The sequence below is a fragment of the Mustela erminea genome, chromosome X (assembly GCF_009829155.1).
Source record: "Mustela erminea isolate mMusErm1 chromosome X, mMusErm1.Pri, whole genome shotgun sequence".
Lineage (NCBI taxonomy): Eukaryota > Metazoa > Chordata > Mammalia > Carnivora > Mustelidae > Mustela > Mustela erminea.
In genome coordinates this window covers 109,823,374-109,844,207 of record NC_045635.1, presented here as the reverse complement: position 1 = coordinate 109,844,207, position 20,834 = coordinate 109,823,374, and the positions used below count along the sequence as shown (strand labels likewise).

The 20,834-nt window shown below is 38.9% G+C and overlaps 1 protein-coding gene across 3 annotated transcripts in view; it reads left to right on the top strand.

Moving 5' to 3' along the window:
- LOC116582840 (fibrous sheath-interacting protein 2-like) overlaps nt 1-20,834 on the top strand; it is a 67,581-nt gene that overhangs the window by 23,977 nt on the left and 22,770 nt on the right. For all 3 annotated transcript variants that reach the window (XM_032330632.1, XM_032330633.1, XM_032330631.1), the window contains 4 exons: nt 137-197; nt 3,659-3,695; nt 8,947-8,980; nt 11,786-20,636. In XM_032330632.1, the coding sequence (XP_032186523.1) occupies nt 137-197; nt 3,659-3,695; nt 8,947-8,980; nt 11,786-20,636 (8,983 nt within the window). The remainder of the gene's footprint in view (nt 1-136; nt 198-3,658; nt 3,696-8,946; nt 8,981-11,785; nt 20,637-20,834) is intronic.

The window sequence follows — 20,834 nt, the reverse complement described above, 5'->3', positions numbered from 1 at the left end:
ACTTTTATCACAAATGAACTTTTAAAATCATTTTCTTATATTTCTGTATTTTGAATTTGAGAAATAGCCGACATTCAATTTCTTTTAAAACTCCTTTGAGGATTTTCACTGTTTTTTTTTCTTATGGCATATATAGGTGACATATGCTGATGTTAATGAGAAAAAGGCCAAGAAACCAAGCTTTAACTCTAAGTCAGGTAAACAATAGCAAGAGTTATTAAGTAAATCCTGCAATCTACTCATCCATTCATTCTATGAACGTTTATTGAGCTTCTACTACATGACAGCCATTGTGCTAATTACTGCATACTTACAAGGTAGAAACCATATAAAACAGAAAAGCTCTGCTCCTAATGCTGTCTTTTACAGCTAAGTGGGGAATACTTGTGCCAGTATTCCCAACCTGTTATGGTAAGTGTAATAATGGAGGTATGTACATAGTTCAGGGGAAGCATAGGGAAGCCAGGGAAACTTGTCCAGAAGAAGCCACAATTGGGCTGAGACATGAAGAATATGAAAGAATTCTCTCAGCACCCAAATGGTAGGAGAACATTCTAGGAAAAGGGAATATATTTACCAAGATATAGACACTTGAGCATAGTACGTTTTTGGAAATACAGATTCTCTCAGAATTTCTTTATCTAAAAGTTCAAGCTAGAGAATTGCAGGAAATGAAGTTAGACTTCTAGAAAAGGGTTAGATCATAAATTTCTGGTAGGCTATGCCAAAAAATCTACCTTTTATCCTGTTACTGAAGGGCAATTATTGGAGAATATTGGCAGGGTTGTAATATAATCAGAATTTGTCTTTTCTAAAAAGGGAAAAAAGAGGGGCGCCTGGGTGGCTCAGTGGGTTAAAGCCTCTGCTTTCGGCTCTGGTCATGATCCCAGGGTCCTGGGATCGAGCCCCACATCAGGCTCTCTGCTCAGTGGGGAGCTGGCTTCCCCCTCTCTCTCTGCCTGCCTCTCTGCCTACTTGTGATCTCTGTCTGTCAAATAAATAAATAAAATCTTTTTAAAAAGGGGGAAAAAGAATTAGAGATGAGGGGACTAGAGGCAATGAGACAATAAAAATAATAGCATTTATTGAACACTTACTATATGCCAGTTACTATACTAAACTCTTATATCCTCTCATTTAACCCTCTGAACAACCTAAGGAGGACAGAAGTATTTTTATCTACCATTTTACACATATAAGTAAACTAAGTTTCAGAGTGGTGAATTACCCTGCCCAAGGTTTCACAGTGTACATGACAAAACCAAGGTTTTAACCCAGGTCTGTCTGTCTGAACAAGTTCTAGCCACAGTGCCATGCTGCTGCTTACCACAATTAAAGACACTATTACAATAGTTAGGCTAGAAATGAGGCTTGAACAAACTCAGTGACAGTGAGGGTACAGATTTGCCTCACACTAAGGTCATCGAATGGATGAGATTTGGTTACTGACTGAATATGGGATATGTAGGCGTTGAAGACAACTCCCAGATTTCTAGACTGGGCAACGAAATGGGTAGCGAACAGTGGTACCATTCAATAGAAAGGCAGTACAGAAAGATGAACAAGTTTGGAGGAGAAAAAATTAGTTCAGCTTTTTGAAGTAGATTATACTTTGTCCTCTTAATTCCCTCTTCAATCCAAGAGTTATCCATAAGTATGTTTCTTAATTATCAAGAAATTAATATTTTGGGTCACAGCTTTTTAAATTACATTCAGAGAATATAGCCTGTAAATCTTGAATACACTGAAGTTGTTAAGGTTTTCTTTGTGACCAAATATGTGACTGCAATTTGATAGTGTTCCGTGGTCATACCAAAATAATGTGTATTCTCTATATGAAGGATGGAAAGCTCTAAATGGATATTAAATTACATTTATTGATTTTACGTCTTTACTGATTTTTCCATCTACTAGACCTTTTTTTTATTGTCTGCAAATGTGTCCAGCTATTAAAGAGGTACATTGAAGTTCTACACTCTAATTGTATACTTATCAAATTCCTATTGCATTTGTAACAGGTTTCCCACAGGCTCTTCAGGAACATTGAATCTACCATATTCCTAGAAACCATAGAAGAGATACTTATTTTTTCTAACGGTCACATTAGTTATCTATTGCTAAGTAACAAATCACCCCAAAGTTTGGCGGCTTAAAAAAATTACCTTATAGTTTCTATGGTTAGGAATCCAGGAACAATTTAGCTGGGCGGCTCTGATTCAGGGTCTCTCATGAGGTTATGGTCAGATTGTCATCCAGGGCTATTGCAGTCATTTAAAGGCTTAACTGGGACTGGACGCTTCACTTCCAAGGTGGCTCACTCACATGGCTGTCAGCAGGAGGGCTCAGTTCCCCACCTTGTGGACCTCTATATAAGGCTTCTTGAGTATCTTCATAATACGGCCTCTGGCTTGCCCCAGACTGAGTGATCCAAGGAAGAGGAGCTGAGACCATAATATATTTTATAACCTAGTTTCAGAAGTTATATACCATCACTTCCGCCCTGGACTGTCCATTAGAAGCAAGTCACTGAGTCCAACCCACACTCAAGGGGAATAGAGTTAACCTCCACTTCCTGGAGAGAGTATTACCAAAGAATTTGTAAACATACTTTGAAACCACCACAGCAATATTATCTTCACACTTAATTTTTCAGGTTGATACACTATTAATTCCAGTTCCGTCCTTTCCAAAACTGTACACAGGTACAAATATACTCATACACAAAGAAACTCAGGAAGGCACATAGAATTTTAAGTAAATGTTTTCAAACAGATCATTGGAATTTACTGGTTACTCCCAATACACTTTACATTTCTTAGGAGAAAGATAAACAGCAATTTTCCTTGACTTTGACCTGACTCTGAGTGGCAATACTACTTTCTATTATTCAGAGCATTCTGTTTGTCTAAGACTGTTTAGTGATGTACATGTATAATTGATATACACCATTCTAGTATTCCTATGGAGATATTCTACATGAAGACTTGCTTTACTGTAATTATCTAGAAATATTTTCTAATATCTGCTTATAGAACTTTGCTAGATGGCATGCAAGTCATGTTAGACGGTATTTGAATAGGAAGAGAATAATGACTGTTAGACTAGTAAACATTGACCCAACACCTGTGTTAAAGAATTGGTTCAATAAATAAGTGTTATTAAGTGCTTACTATATGTCGGACACTGTAAACTATAGCACAGTAAGTCCTATAATAGAAGGAAGTATAGGGTGCTTCAGGAGCATTGACAGAGGATGCCTGTCTGTGCAGGACAATTTCAAGTAGGGCTCTCTGAAAGAGGTAACACAAGCTGAGTGATTCCTAAAAGGTGAGGAATTTAAAAGAGCGATGTTAGAGTTACAAACTAAATAGTAAGGGCACAGGCAAAGGGAATTGCATTGTTGTTAAGGATCTCTGGAGCCCAGAATATATGTAGAATGGTGGCCAGAGACTGAGGCTGGTGAGGTAGGCATAGGCAGTGGCCGCAGATTGTAAACCATACTTTATGCCTCCCTGGCAGTCCCTGGAGGGTTTAAACACAGCAGTGACAACAGGGAATAAAGACCTATTAATAGATGTTAATTACCATTTTACAAGTAGCTTGGAAAGGCTACCGACAGGTAGTAATTTTCTTTTTTTCTCTGAAAATTCATCTGTAGCTCAAGGAAACTTCTCTTCTCATGATTCGTCAATTAAGTAAGTATCTAAGAAAGCTTAATAAATGAATGCGTTATTTTAAATTAACCTTTTAATAATTACACAGGAGTGCTGCCTAAGGGCAGATGCTCCCACGGAATCCTCAGTTCTTATGCTCCTGCTTGCATTCATGTTTTGCAACCTCTCGGGACTCCGCTAACATCGTAAAGGAGGCGAGGTTATTTATGTCTCCTCACCTTCCCTCTAGTCGCGCTTTTGTTCTGTCCTCCCCTCATCTCTAGGGCCTTCACTCCCCTTTCAGGTAGCACTACCTCTTCTTTCCAGGGAACTTTCTGGGATCTAGATCTATTCTTTTCCCCTCTCCACATTCAAACATACGTTACTTGTGCCTTTTGAGGTTATTGGTTCTCTAATGATGATGAATTAGTTTACCATGTAGTATTAATGACTTAATCTGTTACCCCATCTGAGGATATTTGTACTGTAATCTAAAGTAATGAATCTCTAATGATACAAAAATCAAGGACAGTGCAGAAGTTTTTTGTTTTTTGTTTCTTTTTTTGGCCTAGGTGCCTTTCAGCCCTCAAACCTTGGTGGCCACTTATTCTGCTAAAGTGCAACTCTTGGGGCGCCTGGGTGGCTCAATTGTTAAGCATTTGCCTTCAACTCAGGTCATGATTCCAGGCAGGAGGCCCGAATCCCCATCCGGCTCCTGCTCAGCGGGAAGCCTGCTTCTCCCTCACCCACTCCCCCTGCTTGTGTTCTCTCTCTCGCTGTCTCTCTCTCTGTGTCAAATAAATAAAGTCTTAAAAAAATAAAGTGCAGGGCGCCTGGGTGGCTCAGTGTGTTAAGCCGCTGCCTTCGGCTCAGGTCATGATCTCAGGGTCCTAGGATCGAGTCCCGCATCGGGCTCTCTGCTGAGCAGAGAGCCCGCTTCCCTTCCTCTCTCTCTGCCTGCCTCTCTGCCTACTTGTGATCTCTCTCTGTCAAATAAATAAATAAAATAAATAAAAATAAAAAAAATAAAGTGCAGTTCCCCACAAACTTGAATATGCCATGCATATCACATAACCCCTGATGGAACACACTTATCAAACACCATCATCTTCTAAATCCTCAAACCAAATGAGGTCCAGGATAGATTTTATGAATTCCAAATTCTGATGAAAATGGTTGGGTAAGGTGAAGTAGTGTGTGGTGGTAAATAGTTTTGACATTCAGAGCAAGCTTCCTAGAAGAAGGATTTTATGTTTAGGAGTAATGAAGTCAGTTTGCCTCACTGAGTGCTCATAAGATGCAAAGAGGCTGCAGGAAGGAAACTGACTAGCCCAATATTAGGACAGTTTAAAGAAATAAAGGTGAGGAGTGATAATTATGTAGTTCTAGAAAATGTTAATTCTTCCTTCCCTCTTCCTCCTGCCTTCCCACTACCCTAAACTACACAGCTACAGAATCACTTGACTCTTTTCAAAAGCAAATGCTCTGGATACCCTTTTGCTAAAAATCTCAGCTCAGCTAAAATGAAGAACTCTGCACATAATCTGGGAGCTTCTTCCTCTTTCCTCTCAAACACACAGGGTTAAAGTACTTTTAGCTATACCTAGGACCATTCCAGGCCAGAGCACAATAAAACATGGCTAACAAGACCATCTGGTCTGGCTCTGTCCATTGCACCCACGTCACATCCCCTTACCTTATAGAGAGGAACACAGGTTCAAGGGCTTGGACTCGGTCCTTTCTCCGACGCAGCTCAGTGCCTCCCAAGCCTCCATGCTGGAGGCATCACATGTGTTCCACTACTTACCTCTCTCCCTTCTCTGCTCTCAACTTCTCTGATTTTCCTAAGGCTTACACAAAGGCCATACACAGTAAACTTAACAAAATATAATTAGAAACCAAAGAAATCAGGACGAAAGGAAGCAAATATGATAAGATAGCAGTGGGGTAAACAGAATAATTAAGCTTTGCATTTAGAGACCGAATATGTTCTTCTGGTTGGGATGGAAGACGAGGGGGGAAGACCGTTCTCAGAGGTGTTTCATCCGCCGAATGGCGTGGTCTAATGGCTTTGAGGAGGGATGTGATATCATCAAGTCACTGTCTCTGCTGAGCACCTGTAACAGGAGCACATAGGACAAATGAAAGATAGTTAAATAGGTGCCCGTTACAGAAGTTCGGGCATGAATGATTTGTGGCTTTGCACGATGGCCTTCCTTTTGGAATAGAGAGAAATATGCATCTGAAACACGTTAAGTGGGAATTTGTGTGCCGGACTTTATTGAGAACCTACTGTGTTCAAAGTATAGTTCTGGGTATTAGATACCAAGATGAATCAAGCACTACCTGACCTCGGTTGTGCTATATACAGCAACAGGACAAAAGACAGGGAAACTTGAGGAATGCCAGAGAGTGAAGTGGGTACAGGGCATTGGATGAAATGTCAGGAAACGGGAAGGCGACCCGTGGTATCACCCAGGTTTGGCTTTCAGATTAAACCACTGATGTTAGGGTCCAGAGGTGCTGCTTTAAATTCCCATTTAGCCACTGGAATGGCTAAATGGGAATTTAGTAAATGGATTTGGCAATAGGATGGACTATGTGTGTGGATGAGCAGGAGGTATCAGGCACCACCTCAAAGCTATGCGCCTGAGATACAAGCAGAAGGCCACCGGTTAGATTAAAAATTAGATATGCACAAGGATTAGGCAGACTGAAATTTAGGCTTGTCACATTAATCCTCAAAGGGCGGCTGGCCGATCATATGAAGATGTCTTTAAGTTATCTTCTGGACTAAAGTGAGCTTGTATGGAGGAGAAGGTCAGAAGCAGAAAGGAATATTTATAGGGGCGCCTGGGTGGCTCCATGGGTTGAAGCCTCTGCCTTCAGCTCGATCAAGCTCCCCCCCCCCAGGCAATCAGGCTCTCTGCTCAGCAGGGAGCCTGCTTCCTCGCCTCTCTCTCTCTCTCTCTCTGTCTGCCTCTCTGCCTACTTGTGATCTCTCTGTCAAATAAATAAATAAAATCTTTAAAAAGAAAGAAAGGTATATTTATAGTTTTGTGACATGGCAAATTAAACTGTAAAAAAGTGTGCTTTCTCTTTGGGGCTTCTGGATTAATGGTCATTAATATCACTGCCCTCTTTATTTAAGAAGTAGGAAGTTAGCAGTACAAATGACCTAAACCTTAGACACTTTCCTACTAGCGTCAGCCTGTGGAGGAAAACTGCCTAAGACTAGGGAGAAGTAGATGGAATATCATGTCACTCCTGGAACGGTGATGGAACTTTCCAATATAACAGCAAGTTCATTTGCATGTTTCTGTCTGATTGACTTGATTGACTCCAACAAAAATCTGATAATTCATTGTGAGTTGTAGATTGTATGTGACATCACAACTATTTTCTAGTGGACTTATATGAGGCCGTCTCATTTATCTGGTTAGTTTTGTTCTCAGATCTTTGCTATTTCCTGTTATCTAAGTGTATGCCTTTGGGGCAGAAAGCCTGTGAGGACAGGTAGCAACAAATACACAGGACTCACTGGGTTCCACTTGCTGCCGGCGATAGAGCAGAAAAAAGAATCTGGATGCATTAGGTTGCAGAGGACCTACAAGAAGAAATTGCACTAGAGTTGATCAAGCAGAGCAAGCAGAAAGGACTAGCCCACCCCCTCTCTCCCTGAGAAACTGAGTCTTAGAAAAATAAAGGAAGCCAAAGGATAGGGACTGTGTCACTGACATCAGCACTCATGTTCCAGGTTCCATATTGCAAAGAGGACTTGTCTGAGGATGAGCTATTGCTCCCTAACCCTAGCTGAGACCTGGAAGTTTTTCTTTTCCTACTAGGAATTACGTTGTAATTTCAGAGATGGGTTATATTTTTCAAAATTGAATTGTGGGCCTTGGGGGGAAAAGTAATTTTGATAGCATAAGGGCCGGCCAAGTAAAAATGAAGATAGAGTGTGCTTTTTCCGTTAAGAAGGTCGGGAAGAAGAGAAGCAAATGATCCACATAGGCAGGAAAATACGAAAACAAATCAGAATTAGAGTCTTAGGCCTTATTTTTTGTAACTTTTTTTAGAATTCTATAATTTACATGACTGTGTTATTCTCTGGCTACAATTTAGTAAAATATATTTGTGGTTCCAAGTAGTAGGTGATAATAAATAGTTTTGATTAAAACATAGAATAGATCGCAATGACATGAATAGAGCTAGAGATTATAATGCCAAGTGAAATAAATCAATCAGAGGAAGACAAATACCATATGATTTCACTCACATGTGGAAATTAAGAAACAAAAGAAATGAGCAAAGGGAAACAAGAAAGGCAAACTAAGAAACAGACTCTTAACTATAGAGAACAAACTGATGGTTATCAGAGGGGAGGTTGGGGGATGGGGGAAATAGGCGATGGGGAGTTAGGAGGGCACTTGTGATGAGCACTGGGTGATTAAAATAAAAACTTTTTAAAAAGAGAAAAAGGGATGCCAGGGTGGCTCAGTCATTTAAGCATCTGCATTTGGCTCAGGTCCTGATTCCAGGGTCCTGGGATTGAGCCCCATCCCGTCCCTGCTCGGCGGGGAGCCTGCTTCTCCCTCTGCCCTTCACTCCCCCTGCTTGTGCTCCTGTCCTCTCGCTCCCTGACAAATAAATAAATGACATCTTTTTTTAAAAAAATAAAATAAAAAAGAGGAAAAAACATAGAATAGAATGTTATGATACCTAGAAAAGGGCTGCCTCTGATTTGCTATTGCATATGATCAGAAACACATTATTTTAATCCATTGTTACCAAGAATCATCCATGGATCTTTTCCTATTGTTGGGTGAGGGGATGAGACTAGGAGTTTTGAGGAGGTGGGCAGAGAACACCTTATCAGGAAGCTCTGATCAAGCAGAGCAAGCAGAAAGGACTAGCCCACCCCCTCTCTCCCCAACCCCATGCTCTTCCCAACTCACTCTGAAACAAACACTAAGTGGTTCATGAATAGTAATACCAGACAGATGTTAGTTTATGCAGCAGCTGTTTACTATTCTACCATTTATTCAGCTATCATTCTACTCCTGTGAGTAATGGAGCATGTCCTGTACCCACAGGCCAGTATCTAAGTAGGAGGCTAAATGGGATTAGACAAAAAATAAAGCTTAATTCTTTTTTGTGAATTGCTAGGGAGAAAAGAAATCTCCCAAGCACAAAGGAAATAATCTGATTCGATGCTTAGGAATTGGGGGTGGGGGGAGTTACATAAATTATTGATCAGAAGTAATAAAATCAATCTCTCTTCACCTTTCAGACAACACCACTATCAAAATTGCTGTCAAAAAAAAGTATGTATGATGAAATTCACTGATAAAGCAACTTGTTAAGGATATTTTGTCATATGAAGTTAGAGAAAAGTCTGTGAATCAAATAACAAGCAAAATCATCTGTTGACATCAGGCAGTTTCCCTCTTTGCCTTCTCTTTTTGACTTTCACTCTCAGTTAATCTTGAATTTTGCAGGGGTCCAAAGTTACTGTTATTGGCTTTTTGGGCAGGGGGCTCAGGAGGATAGATTGGGGGAGCATTAGGAGGTTTAGTTATCATAAGAAAAGCATCAGATACCACAAACCTGCTCCATAATGGGAAGCCATAAAAGGAAATGCCTTTGCAGACCATTGAGATCTGGCTTAGGGCTGAGCACCCTGTCCCTTGGGCATGAGCGCCAGGATGTGAGACAGCCTGGATCTGTCTCCTAATTTTCCCTGGAGTAAGAAAAATCTTGGGACAGTACTCTATCAAAAGAAGGGACCCAGTCACTTGAGAACTCCAACTTGGACTAGGCAAAGATGAGGGTGAATTTGATGAGCCTCAACTCTTGAGGGAGACAGAGGAATCATGAACACAAGAGGGGTGCAGGGGAATAGTACACACACACACACACTCTTTCACATATATACCTGCTCAACTCAGAGAACATGCAGCAAACACAAAGAACTAGACATACTGGCACCAAAAGAATATTTCTTGGTTTAATAGTATAGTGGAAATAAACTGAGAATCAGATTCTATTTATCGTATTTCATTTCATTAAAAACTTTAGGAATGCCCTTGTTTTATATATCAAGGTTGAAAATGCCTCTTCTCAGCTACCTTAAGAGTAATAATGTAGGTCATCTGTACATTTTCTCTGGTTTTAAGAAAATAATATATATTGAAATTCTTAGCTCGTATGTATTAGAACAGATCTGGACCAATTTAGACTAAGAAGGTAAGTAACTTACCTATTAATGGTTAGCTGTTATTCTTAGAAGTGTTTGCTCAGGACATGTTTATGTAAAAGAAATGTTTTTTGACCATATGTTGTTATTCCGAACTATGTTTTTCACACTCAGTAGCCATTCTCTAGTCAGGGCAAAAGGTGACAAAGAATGCATTAAGCGAACTAGATAGTGGTGATGTTTACATAACGTTGTGAGCATACTTAATGCCACTGAACTGTATGCTTTAAAATGGTGAAATGGTACATTTTATGTGCTGTGTATTTAATCACAATAAAAATGCATTAAAAGATTTGGGAATTGGTGTGGAAAAAAAATAGCTTTATCTGAAGTGGTTCTCAAACCTTCTCTAATGGATCAGGAGAGATATGCTACGTTAGACCAAGTGTTAACTTTTCACTGAATACTGGCCTAAACCTGAACAATCTGGAAGCCAACTTTGGAGGTAACTGGGAGGCAACAACCACATTCTAGGGTGTCTGGTGCCCAAATGCCAGGATATAGAACAGTGCGTAGCCAGAATGCCAGGCATCTAGCTTTTGCTGCCACTGAATTGTATCCACAGCTTTGAGAAATAAGAGTTTCTGCAGAAGGCATGCATTCTTGGTCTGACTGTCTTGAGGGCAACAATAACTTAAAAACAAATACCATTTTATTATAGGCAGGAGGATTTTTATGTTCCCAAAATACATCTGCAATGAGAGGTACATAAACACATACAGAGATCTGCAGGTGCAGTTTGCTTTTGCCTCTGGTCCAGTCTAAGCTGTGACAGTGAGGGCAGTTAACCATAGAGAAAAAGGCCATTCAGGTCTGGTCCCTGGGTTTCTACTTCAGTTCACAGGGGAGGAGACCCCCAAATTCCCTCTCCTGCCCAAACTTCTGGCCCTTTGAGTCCAGCCCAGTTCTAGCTCAGCGTTTTTGACCAAGATTAATGTGAACTATCCTCTGCCTCCCTCTCCAAGACAGTTTGTGCTGATAATCTTTTGTTGGACCCAAAGCCTATTTATTTCCACTAAATCATTAGTGCTAATTGTTGACTATTCATTAAACCTTAACAAGTAGCTGTAGTCATCTGCCTGCATAAAAACACAGTGAACTGACAGAGGAAGGCAGCAACCAGTGGGCCACAGAGCCCACAGCCTGACCCTTCTGCTGTGGTATCTTTTCACACTTACCTCCTAGCTGGACAGATGTCTACACAAAAGGAGGCTATTTCTGCAAAGGCATATAAATGTTTTGACTGCAAGTCTGTTTCATGAAATAGTTTGTCAAAGGTAATTCTGGTTCGTATTTTTAAGAAACAAGTGCAGTCCTTAATTCCCAGAAAAATAATGATGATGGTGATCACTTTTACTATATAGTAAATAATATTAGTTAAGTCATTTTTTATTTCAGATATACAAAATATTTTTTCTTTTTATCATTAAGACCATCACTTTTCACTTATGTTAACCATTAAACAAATTACTTTAAACTGTAAAAAAAGAAAAGAAAAGAAATAATGCTTGGATCATCAACACAGTCTTACTTTTTGCCAGAGCAATTGTTTTCTATGAGCCTAGACACCCACTTGGCTATTTTTTTTAATGAGGAAGACATTTGTGCTCAGCAATAAATGCTCAAAATCAATGTTCCAGGGGATTTTGAATCAAAGGGAATCATATTCAAAGAACAAATCACAGCTACAGAGTATAAACCAATTTGAAATTAATCTCTTACTCTAAGATCCTTTCCTATGTTCGCTCTATACACCATGCCTAGATTCCAGCTATGCATTGTTTGACACAAGGAATTAAAGGTTAGCCCCTGTCCCTACAATAGAGTAAATCCACATGTGATTTCCTTTGTGTCCTGCTTACCTCCTTTCCAGGTAACTTCAGAAGAACTGAACAGTATAGTTCATAATATAATGACTTGGGTTGTGGCTGCAGTGACCAGTATATTATATCCAGCCATCACAAAATATGAAGAAAGGTTGCAAAATATTATATACCCAATACCTGATGACTCTACCCTCTCTTCAAATAGTGTGAGTTGCTGTAGCACATGCAGTGAAATGCTTCTATATGAAACATGTATTCAGGCAGAGACATTTCAGGCAGAGGCCTGTGCGGACACAGCTGACAGGTCAATAGGACAACCAGCAACACCCATAAAACCATCTGCCCACAAAGAAAAAAGAGCAATGGGGAAAAAACATCGCAGAAAAGGAAAACATAAAGACTCTGAACCTAAATATAATAAAACCACTGAATCCCCTAAACCTAAAACCAGTAAATCCGATACTCACCTTTCTGCACCAACTGAAAGAGGTACAAAGAAATCTGAAGATGCTATCACTGGAACAGATGCCTTAAAAGAGCCGCCATCTTCTGATGAAAGAGCAAAAGTTGTAAACGAGATGCAGGAGTTAAAGAATGTTTTTGATAACTTTAAATATCACCTCAAAGAGGAATCCGAGGTGATTTTAGAAAATATTTTTCATGAAATGATGTCTGAATTAACCAAGACCATCCCCAGTCTTACTTCTGTTACGGCCGAAACTTTGGTTGATCAAACTGACGTTGACAAAGGAGGCTTGCTCTCCAAAGTCAATATCTCCTCAGCAGCTGCTGAAATTATGGAAATTGTGCTTGAGAAGCTACAGTCTGCAGTTGAGAAAAAATGTACCGAGGTATTTTCACAAGAAAATTTGTCAGTTCACTTTAAATCAGACTTAACAGCCAGTGGGGAACATTTCATTTCTCCAGAAGAAAAAACTTCAAAAGCTTCACCACCTTATACTATGGAGAACATGAGTGGTATTGCAGAGGATATGGTTCATGTGATTTTAGAAAAGCTGACATCTCTTGCATCTTCTAAGCAAAATGAACTTGCTCATCTTGAGATCACTACCAAACCTGCTGACCAGCAACACCAAAAAGATCCAACATATGCATTCCTTCAAAGAGCCAGCAAAAGTAAATCCAGTGCTGAACCTGATGCCGCCAATTTGATTAGCAAAGAAGACATACAAAACTTGGTGTCAAATATTTTTTCCCAATCCTCTCTGGTTGGTTATATAGAAGAAGCAATCAACACTATACTAAGTTATATACAAATTGGACTTAGTAATGAGAGAATCATTGCATCCGAGGAAACAATGATCATCCATCATCTACTTGATGATCTCTTGGCTCAGTTACATCAGAAACCAGCAAAAACAGATGTCCAAAAGAGAAGACACCCCAGACTGAGTAGTCCTTCTGGCACTGAAGAAGGGCACAGACTCAGCAGTACCAGAGTAGCTTATCATCCTAGACATGGATGCCTCTTTCCACCCATTAATGTTCCTGGCATGGTTCTTTATTCTGAAGATGAAAATAAAGAAATAGACAAGATTGTGGAAAATGTACTGATTTCGTCAATCAAAGATGAAAAAGCAAAATTACAAGAACAGGTTCCTGATCGCTGGTTCACAAGGGAAAATGCTGATTTGAAGTACAAAAGAAATATGAACTTACATACAAAGCCTACTTATCAAGATGAGGTAGCATTTCACAATTGGGGATTAAAGACCGACCTCTCAGGTTTTAATAATAAGGACCTTTTTAAGGACAAGCCATGTTTGAATAGAGACCTTTTGCTTTTCTGTGAAGATGAAAAGCATCAAATACAAAAAGCTTCAGAGGATATAATTACTAGTATTTTATCACAGGTGCTCCAAGACCTATCTTCTGGGCCCTCTGATCACTCAGGTTATAAAAATAAGGAAGCTTCACTTCTTACATCAGGAAGCCCACAAGATCTGTCCAATCAAGAATGGATGAACCAGATGTTCTGTACATCAGAAATCCAAATAGTAGCTCAAGAAATTGTAGATGCTGTATTAAAAATACTTCACGTAGCTTATAGTCACATTATCAGACATTCTTCATCAGTACCTCAAATATCTCTAGATAATGCTGACATACTAAATAAAGAGCCATTAAAAATATGGCTTGAGAGTAAAAGGAATACAAAAGATCCCTGGTTAGAACCTGAAGAAACTGAATCAACACCTGAACCTATAGTTCACATTAATGATAAGATCACTTACACAGTTTTTAAGAAGCTGAACTCATTTATTTGTCCAAAATTGCAAAACTGCTTTAAACTAGAAAGCCATGCTGGTCATTCCAAACCTGAACCTGACCAGAAATCTTCATTTCAATCTCACCTTAGTACTTACACAACTAAAGTTGTAAAAATTGTTTTGGATGCTATCCAGAAAGAGCTCAAATACAATAAGAAAAATCTAAAGCTTGGGAAGTGTGGCCCTCCCAAAGACTTTATAGATACAGGAGATTTTGCTGCCAGTGAAAAGGAATTAGACTCTATTGTCACAAAGCTAAATAATGACATTATGACAAGTTCATTAGCAACTTGCATTTGTGAATTGTTAAGTGGAAATACAGGTAAAAGCAATATTCTGCTCCCTTCAGATACGCTAAGGTCTAAAATCTCGTATGAAACTGCTAAGATTGAGCAAAAACAACGTGTGCCTTCTCAGTGCCCTCATATGCAAGAGGAAGTTCACAGGTGCACCAGACTGCAAGTGTTAGATAGAATTGGGGATACCTTATGTGACATGTTACACAAGCTCATAGGATACTGTCCATGTTGTCCACGATCTGATGAACCAAACAGAGAGTGGATCAAGGAGAATTTGAGACTAACCACTGAATTACAGTCTAATATTCAGCTCATTTCTTATACAATTCTAGAAGGTATCATTGGAAAATTCTGTAGTGCTGAGATGGATCACATTTTCACAAATTCAGAATTTAAAGCTATCTCAGATTATATTGATACTGACAGCCTATCATTTGCTTTGCTTATTGAGGAAATGGGCAGATGCTCTGACATAATCGCCAGCATGTTGTCCAGTATGATCCAGCCAAGTTGCCAAGAGGTGACTAACAACAACGGAAAGACAACCACTCCCAAAACAGGGACCACAAAAGAAGAGCATCCAAATAAACTGGAAATCATGGCTTCTGATATCTTTGAAATGGTTTTTGCTAAATTGAAAGGGTTTGCCAAAAGAAATTTAGATGCTCTGGGCACTATAATTAATGGAAATAAAAAGAGCAACAAGAGGTACTGGGAAAGTGAAAGTTTCAACATTTGTGCAAACACACGTGAAAAACAACTGGAGTCTGCTTTATACATGCATGCAAAGAAAGTATCAAGTACTATTTTGAAGGCTATTCAAACGGAATTAAATGTGAGCTTACTAGATTTGGAAACAGGCATAACCAAGCCACTACAGGAGAAAGAAATGCTTAAGAATCTAGTCGATTTAATTTTAGATGCAGAGCCTCTTCAATTATTTAATGAAACTGAACAAAAAAAGCAAGGGATTGAAAATTATAGATACAGGCCAACCTATGGAAATTTTCTTCCAGGAGGGGCTGACCCAGAGTCCTACCTAGACGATCCTGCAGATACAGAGAAAAAAAGTGCTGGAGAGGAAAGACCAACAGAAGAAACTAAATCAGAATCTCTTCAGCAATGGGAGCTAGAAAGAACATTTAAAAAATTTGAAGTAGAACTCAAAGAACCAGAAAAGTCCCCAGTTGTACCCATTATAAGAAATATTTTGAATGAAATTTTTCAGAATGACTTAATTGATCAATTAAATGTGCTTACTCTCTCCCAGTCCCCTTTATGTGACATTCCTCATCCTGGTGATAAGCCAGTTGCTCAAAAATCAGTTCAATCTATGGATAAAATAATGGCTCCTTTAGTGTCTGAGGCAGATGTAACTGCTGTTGCAGATAATGTTGTTAGAACCATACTTCAAAAACTTTATTCTGCTGTCATGGCAGATAGAAATGCAAGTGAAAATAGATCTAACATTATCACCTGTCCAGCAATTATCTCTTTTCCTGAATATGACAATGAAGAAAAGTCCTCTCTCCAGTCTACCATACTGGACAGAAATCCATGTATATTTCAGTCCACATTTAGTAGTGGTAAAATGACCAAAATGAATGTAGTTGAAGATATTATACAGTCAGTATTAACAAATTTAGAAACATTTGCTACTTCCAAAGTAAAAGCTCTCTTTCGTTCTCACATCAATTTCACAATTCCAATGGCTTTGCCTCTACAGGAGGATGAGACTGCTTCCAGCCAACCATGGCTATCAACCAAAGATTCATATTCTGGTGATCAATTTTCTTATTGTTCAATGGATCATGACAAGTCAGGAAAGACCACATCAATATGTCAATTGACTGCCTGTAAATTAAATTCATATGCAACAGAAGTGGCTAGACAAATTTTACAAGGAATCAAACATAAGTTAGATAAAGAAATAAAAAGTCCATTTTTAATCCATAATATTGTGGTTTCTGGCAATTTCCCAAGCCAGATTGTTAACACAGTGTTAAGTATTGTGTCTACTAAAGGCGAATATGAAAAAAACCTATTTGACAGAGATATTGAGCCAGGTCAGCCAGAAGATATTGTTGGAAAGCTGTTCAATAAAAGTGATTATCAAAAAAAACTTCAATTTCAAATACTAGATACCATCGAGGGTATCTTAAGTGACATCTGTGAGAAAACACTGGATGAGAATAATCTCCTACTTACTGCATCCACTCTTAATAAATTTAACGTAAGCGGGAAACATTTAGAAGCAAACTCTGAAACAAACCCCAAGTATGCAAATAAAGCTATTCCAATGCTTTTAGTTCCTAAGTCGTGTGTCACAATGATTTCCAGTGATATGGTGGATATTGTTCTTCAAAATCTCACTTCTGCTATCATGCTTGGTGTAAATGCAAAGGACTCTATTTCTCTGAAATTGCCCCTGGCATTTTCTGATTCATTTCCCAAAGCAGAGCATCAACGATCTCCTGTTACAGACTCAATGAATGAGGGGGAAAAGGGGAGCTTTCTATTTGCAAGAAAGGGAAGAGATGTACAGCTGAAATCAGTTTATTCTGATGATTATCAGACAACTGTACTTAAAAAACAAGATGCCAAGCAATCTGCTGACCCATGTGAGGAAAGTGTTCACTTTATTACTAAAGCCATTTCTAATAGATTAAAATCTTTTGCCACGGAAAGAATAGATATGCTACTTACTCTTGATACTCAGACTACAGAAAAAACACATGTTGGCCCAGAATTAACAAATTGTAAACAAAACAGCGTATTTCTTGAAGCACACCAAATGCCATCGGATGTGAATGTCCTAGAAATCTCAACAGCTAGAACCGTTCTCAGTCAAGAGGTCACAGATGACACATTTGCTAATTACAGGAAAAAACATGGACCTGCAGTTCATATATCACAAGCTTGTCTTAGGGAATATGCTGACATAATCGCCAGTACCATTTTGATGCTCATAAAAAATGACATAGATTTAGAAATCCAAAAGATGTATTCATATCCAAACAATACTTCATTCCAAGAAAATATAATTGCGAGTGAAACTGTCAACAGCATCTTAAGGAATTTACATGATAAAATATCTTTGAAGGCAACTAAGTTTTACTCACAGCAGAATCCTAGCCTGTTTACACAACTAGTTGTACAAAATGAAATATTGACAGGTCAAAGAAAGATGGATGACAACACTGAATTGTCTCTTTTTTCAAAACACCCATATCAAAACCAAATTATATCAGAAGCAGAAAACCTGAGAAGGGTTTTGGAAGAAATATTTAGAAATGGAGACTCTAGACAGGAAAAAACTGCTTTGTTAAGTGCAGTTAAGGAAATTTTAAAGAAGGTGTATCAGAGGGTAATGGAAGACATAGACCATTGGCTTCCGTTTACTGAACCCCCCCACTTTACATCTGATTCTAAAATGAAAACAGCAGCAGCACGGAAAAAAACCTTACAGTCACATATAAGCAGTGTTGCAAATGACATAGTTGAAAGTGTTTCCAGAAAAATGTTCTCAATAGTAATGACATCCTTATATGAAAAGAAGGAGACCAGGCAAGAGTTGGAAGCATCTGGCCATGATGAATTACTGTTGAATCCACCAAGCTTTCAGGAATCAAAACAAGCAGAAAGAAGAAGTGTTCCCCCTGAACATGTGATACTACGAGTTTGTCCTTACACAGGCGTGAGAAGTGCCACTTCTTTGGAAAACACCTTATTGCAATTTTCTCCATGGCGAGTGGGTGAAGAATTGGTCCAAAAGGTTCTCAAAAAGATCACAAATTTTGTTTTGCTGAATCTAGAAGAGAATTTGTCCCCTAAAGATCAGTCTGATGGAATGCAGTCTCCGAGGCCATGCAGTTCTAATGCTAGTCTCAGAGACAACCCTAATATAAGTTTTAAAACGAACTTCAAAGCAAAATCGGAAGTTATCTCTTTGCCTAAATGTGGAACAAAACCACAGCTAGGACCTAGTGGTGCTAAAGCCAAAAGTCAGTCCAAGTTAAGTCCTAGAGAGAAGACTTTCAGAGGCAGTCAGTCCAGTACTGCCATTGGTCTGCCGTACCGGCTGTCAGCTGGGGATGCCCAAAACTCCTTCGTGAGAACAAAACTCCCCACTGCAGAATTTAAAATGCATGCCAAGGATATAATAAGCAATATCCTGGAAAAAATTGTGAGTGAATTTCAAAAGTTGAGGCAAAATAGACTAATGGTAAATGTAGACACTTTAACTTCTGATCAAATCATGACAGCAAGTAAGATGGTTAATGCAGTTTTGCAGGGATTATATGCTATGAAAAATGACAATTCAGCTGACCAGATAAAAGCTTCACACTCACATGATCTCAAACTTTCACATAGGAATTTTAGGACAATCTCTCTTGCAAATCCAGAAGTCCATTTCTCTTTGGAGAATGTTTCTTCCCAGCTAGAGAAGATCTTCCCTAAAGAAGGCATTTTTACACAAATGTTTGATGAATGGCAAACAGAAGCAAATGACGTGGGAAATGAAAAATACAAGCTATTGATGGTAGCTGAGTCTGTTCTGAATGAAATTTTAGTGAAAACAAAGGAATTAGAACAATCTGTTTCACTTCTAAATTTGTCACCTCTTGAGGGTTATGAAAGCAGGCGCCATAACTTTAAAAGAGCTGCTTCTGGCGCTGAGAATTCCCAAGCACAAATTAGTATATTTGGTCAGGAAATTGTTAAAAAGCTATTGGAAAAATTAGACATGTACTTCATGACTCAGATGTTCATAACAGATGGTAAAGAAATGCTAGAAAGCAAGAAAGAAACTACAGCTAGAAGTCAAGGTGGCTCCTTAAGAACAAACAACCTCAACAATGTACCAATTTATAACACGAAGCTGAAAGACAAAATATATGAGGGCTCTAGCCACCAAATTGCTCAAGAGCTCATGGAAGGGGTTCTGAACACCTTAGAATCATTTGCAGACCTACAATTTAAACATATCTCTCCATATGCTTTTTCTGAAATTGTGAAAATACCTATTGAAAACTTTTTTGCTGTCCAACAGAAGCCATTCATGAAAACAATATTGCCCGAGTTGAAACCACGGAATAAGTTTGCTAACGGATCTAAATCATGTAGTATGATTTCCCAGGAGAACATGCACTATAATACCCTTCGACAGCTTCACTCGTTCCATTTAGAACTCCTTACTTACACTGCTAATACTGTCAATGACATGCTTGGTATAATAAAGAACAAGGTCGACAAAGGAAAATGTGAAATGGAGCCATCTTCAATAAGCATATTTGAAAAAAACACTGTGGCAAGTCAGATCATCAGCACACTGATGGACGAGTGTACTCATTTCTGTGAGTTGATGATCAAAAGCCATCCAAAGGAAAATCTGCTCAAAGTAGCCAAAAATGCCTACACAGCCAACTGGCCCGGATCTGCCACTGGGATGGGAATGTTCACTTCAGAGTCAGAGGGAATTAGCTGCAGGGATGATCTTCCACAAATCCCTGGCTTATCTTTTTATTCAGAGAAAGATAGAAAAGTAAAGGAGAAGGCTTCTTCTAATCTACCTTCAAATGTCAGAAACTCTGCAGAGGATACACTTAAAACCACAGAGCCATTGGAAGGGCTCGAATCAGAACTGAAACCATTATATTCTAGAAGTGAAGCCCGAGGCCTTAGCCATTTTGAACAAGTCGTGAAAGGAAACAGCTCTCTCCCATTACCAAAACCATTTCAGAAATCCAGTGACACTGTACAAGCAGCACCAGAGCACCCCATGTCCTTCACAGAAATGGAAGGTGAAAATCCCAAAGTTCTTCACTATGAGTGCCCCAAGCCAGTTAAGCCAAACCATATACAGACAACCATTTCTCCACTCAAAATAGGTATAGCTGCAGAAAATATTGTCAATACCATGCTGTTAAGTTATGACCTTCCAAGTCAAACCCCATATTCTAATGAAAGTATAGAAACAATGAAGCCATCTTTTGTATCAAAGGAAGGGCCTTTGTCTATGATGTCTGAAGAACAAAAGGATGAGAAAAGTTTGCTTAAAATATGGGAAAAAAGAATCAACTCTAAAATCAAAGAAGAAAACCAAAGCCTTGTAGCAAGTGGAGAAGATTTCACTTTATTGGAAAAGTGGAAAGATAGGTACCCAAAGTTAGAGGAACCAGAACCTCCTGAGGAAGCTGAAGTCATTGCTTTTGCAGATCAGGAACTGGGACCAAAAGAAATCCATCTAGTAGCAAGATACGTTACTACAGCTGTGGTCACACATTTCAAGAACTTTGAAACCAGAGGTGAGTGAGGCATGACTTATAAAAAGTTGGCATCATTTTAGAGAAAAAAGGCAATGAGTTTTGTCACCTCACATCCAAGAAGCTGCATTCATTGCTTCTCTGAAAATGGCCTTGGATTTGGGGTGGCTATTTAACTATATTTTTAACTGGTCAGTGTGCTAAAAGAAAAAAAATGTTGAGCACATTTACCTAATTGTT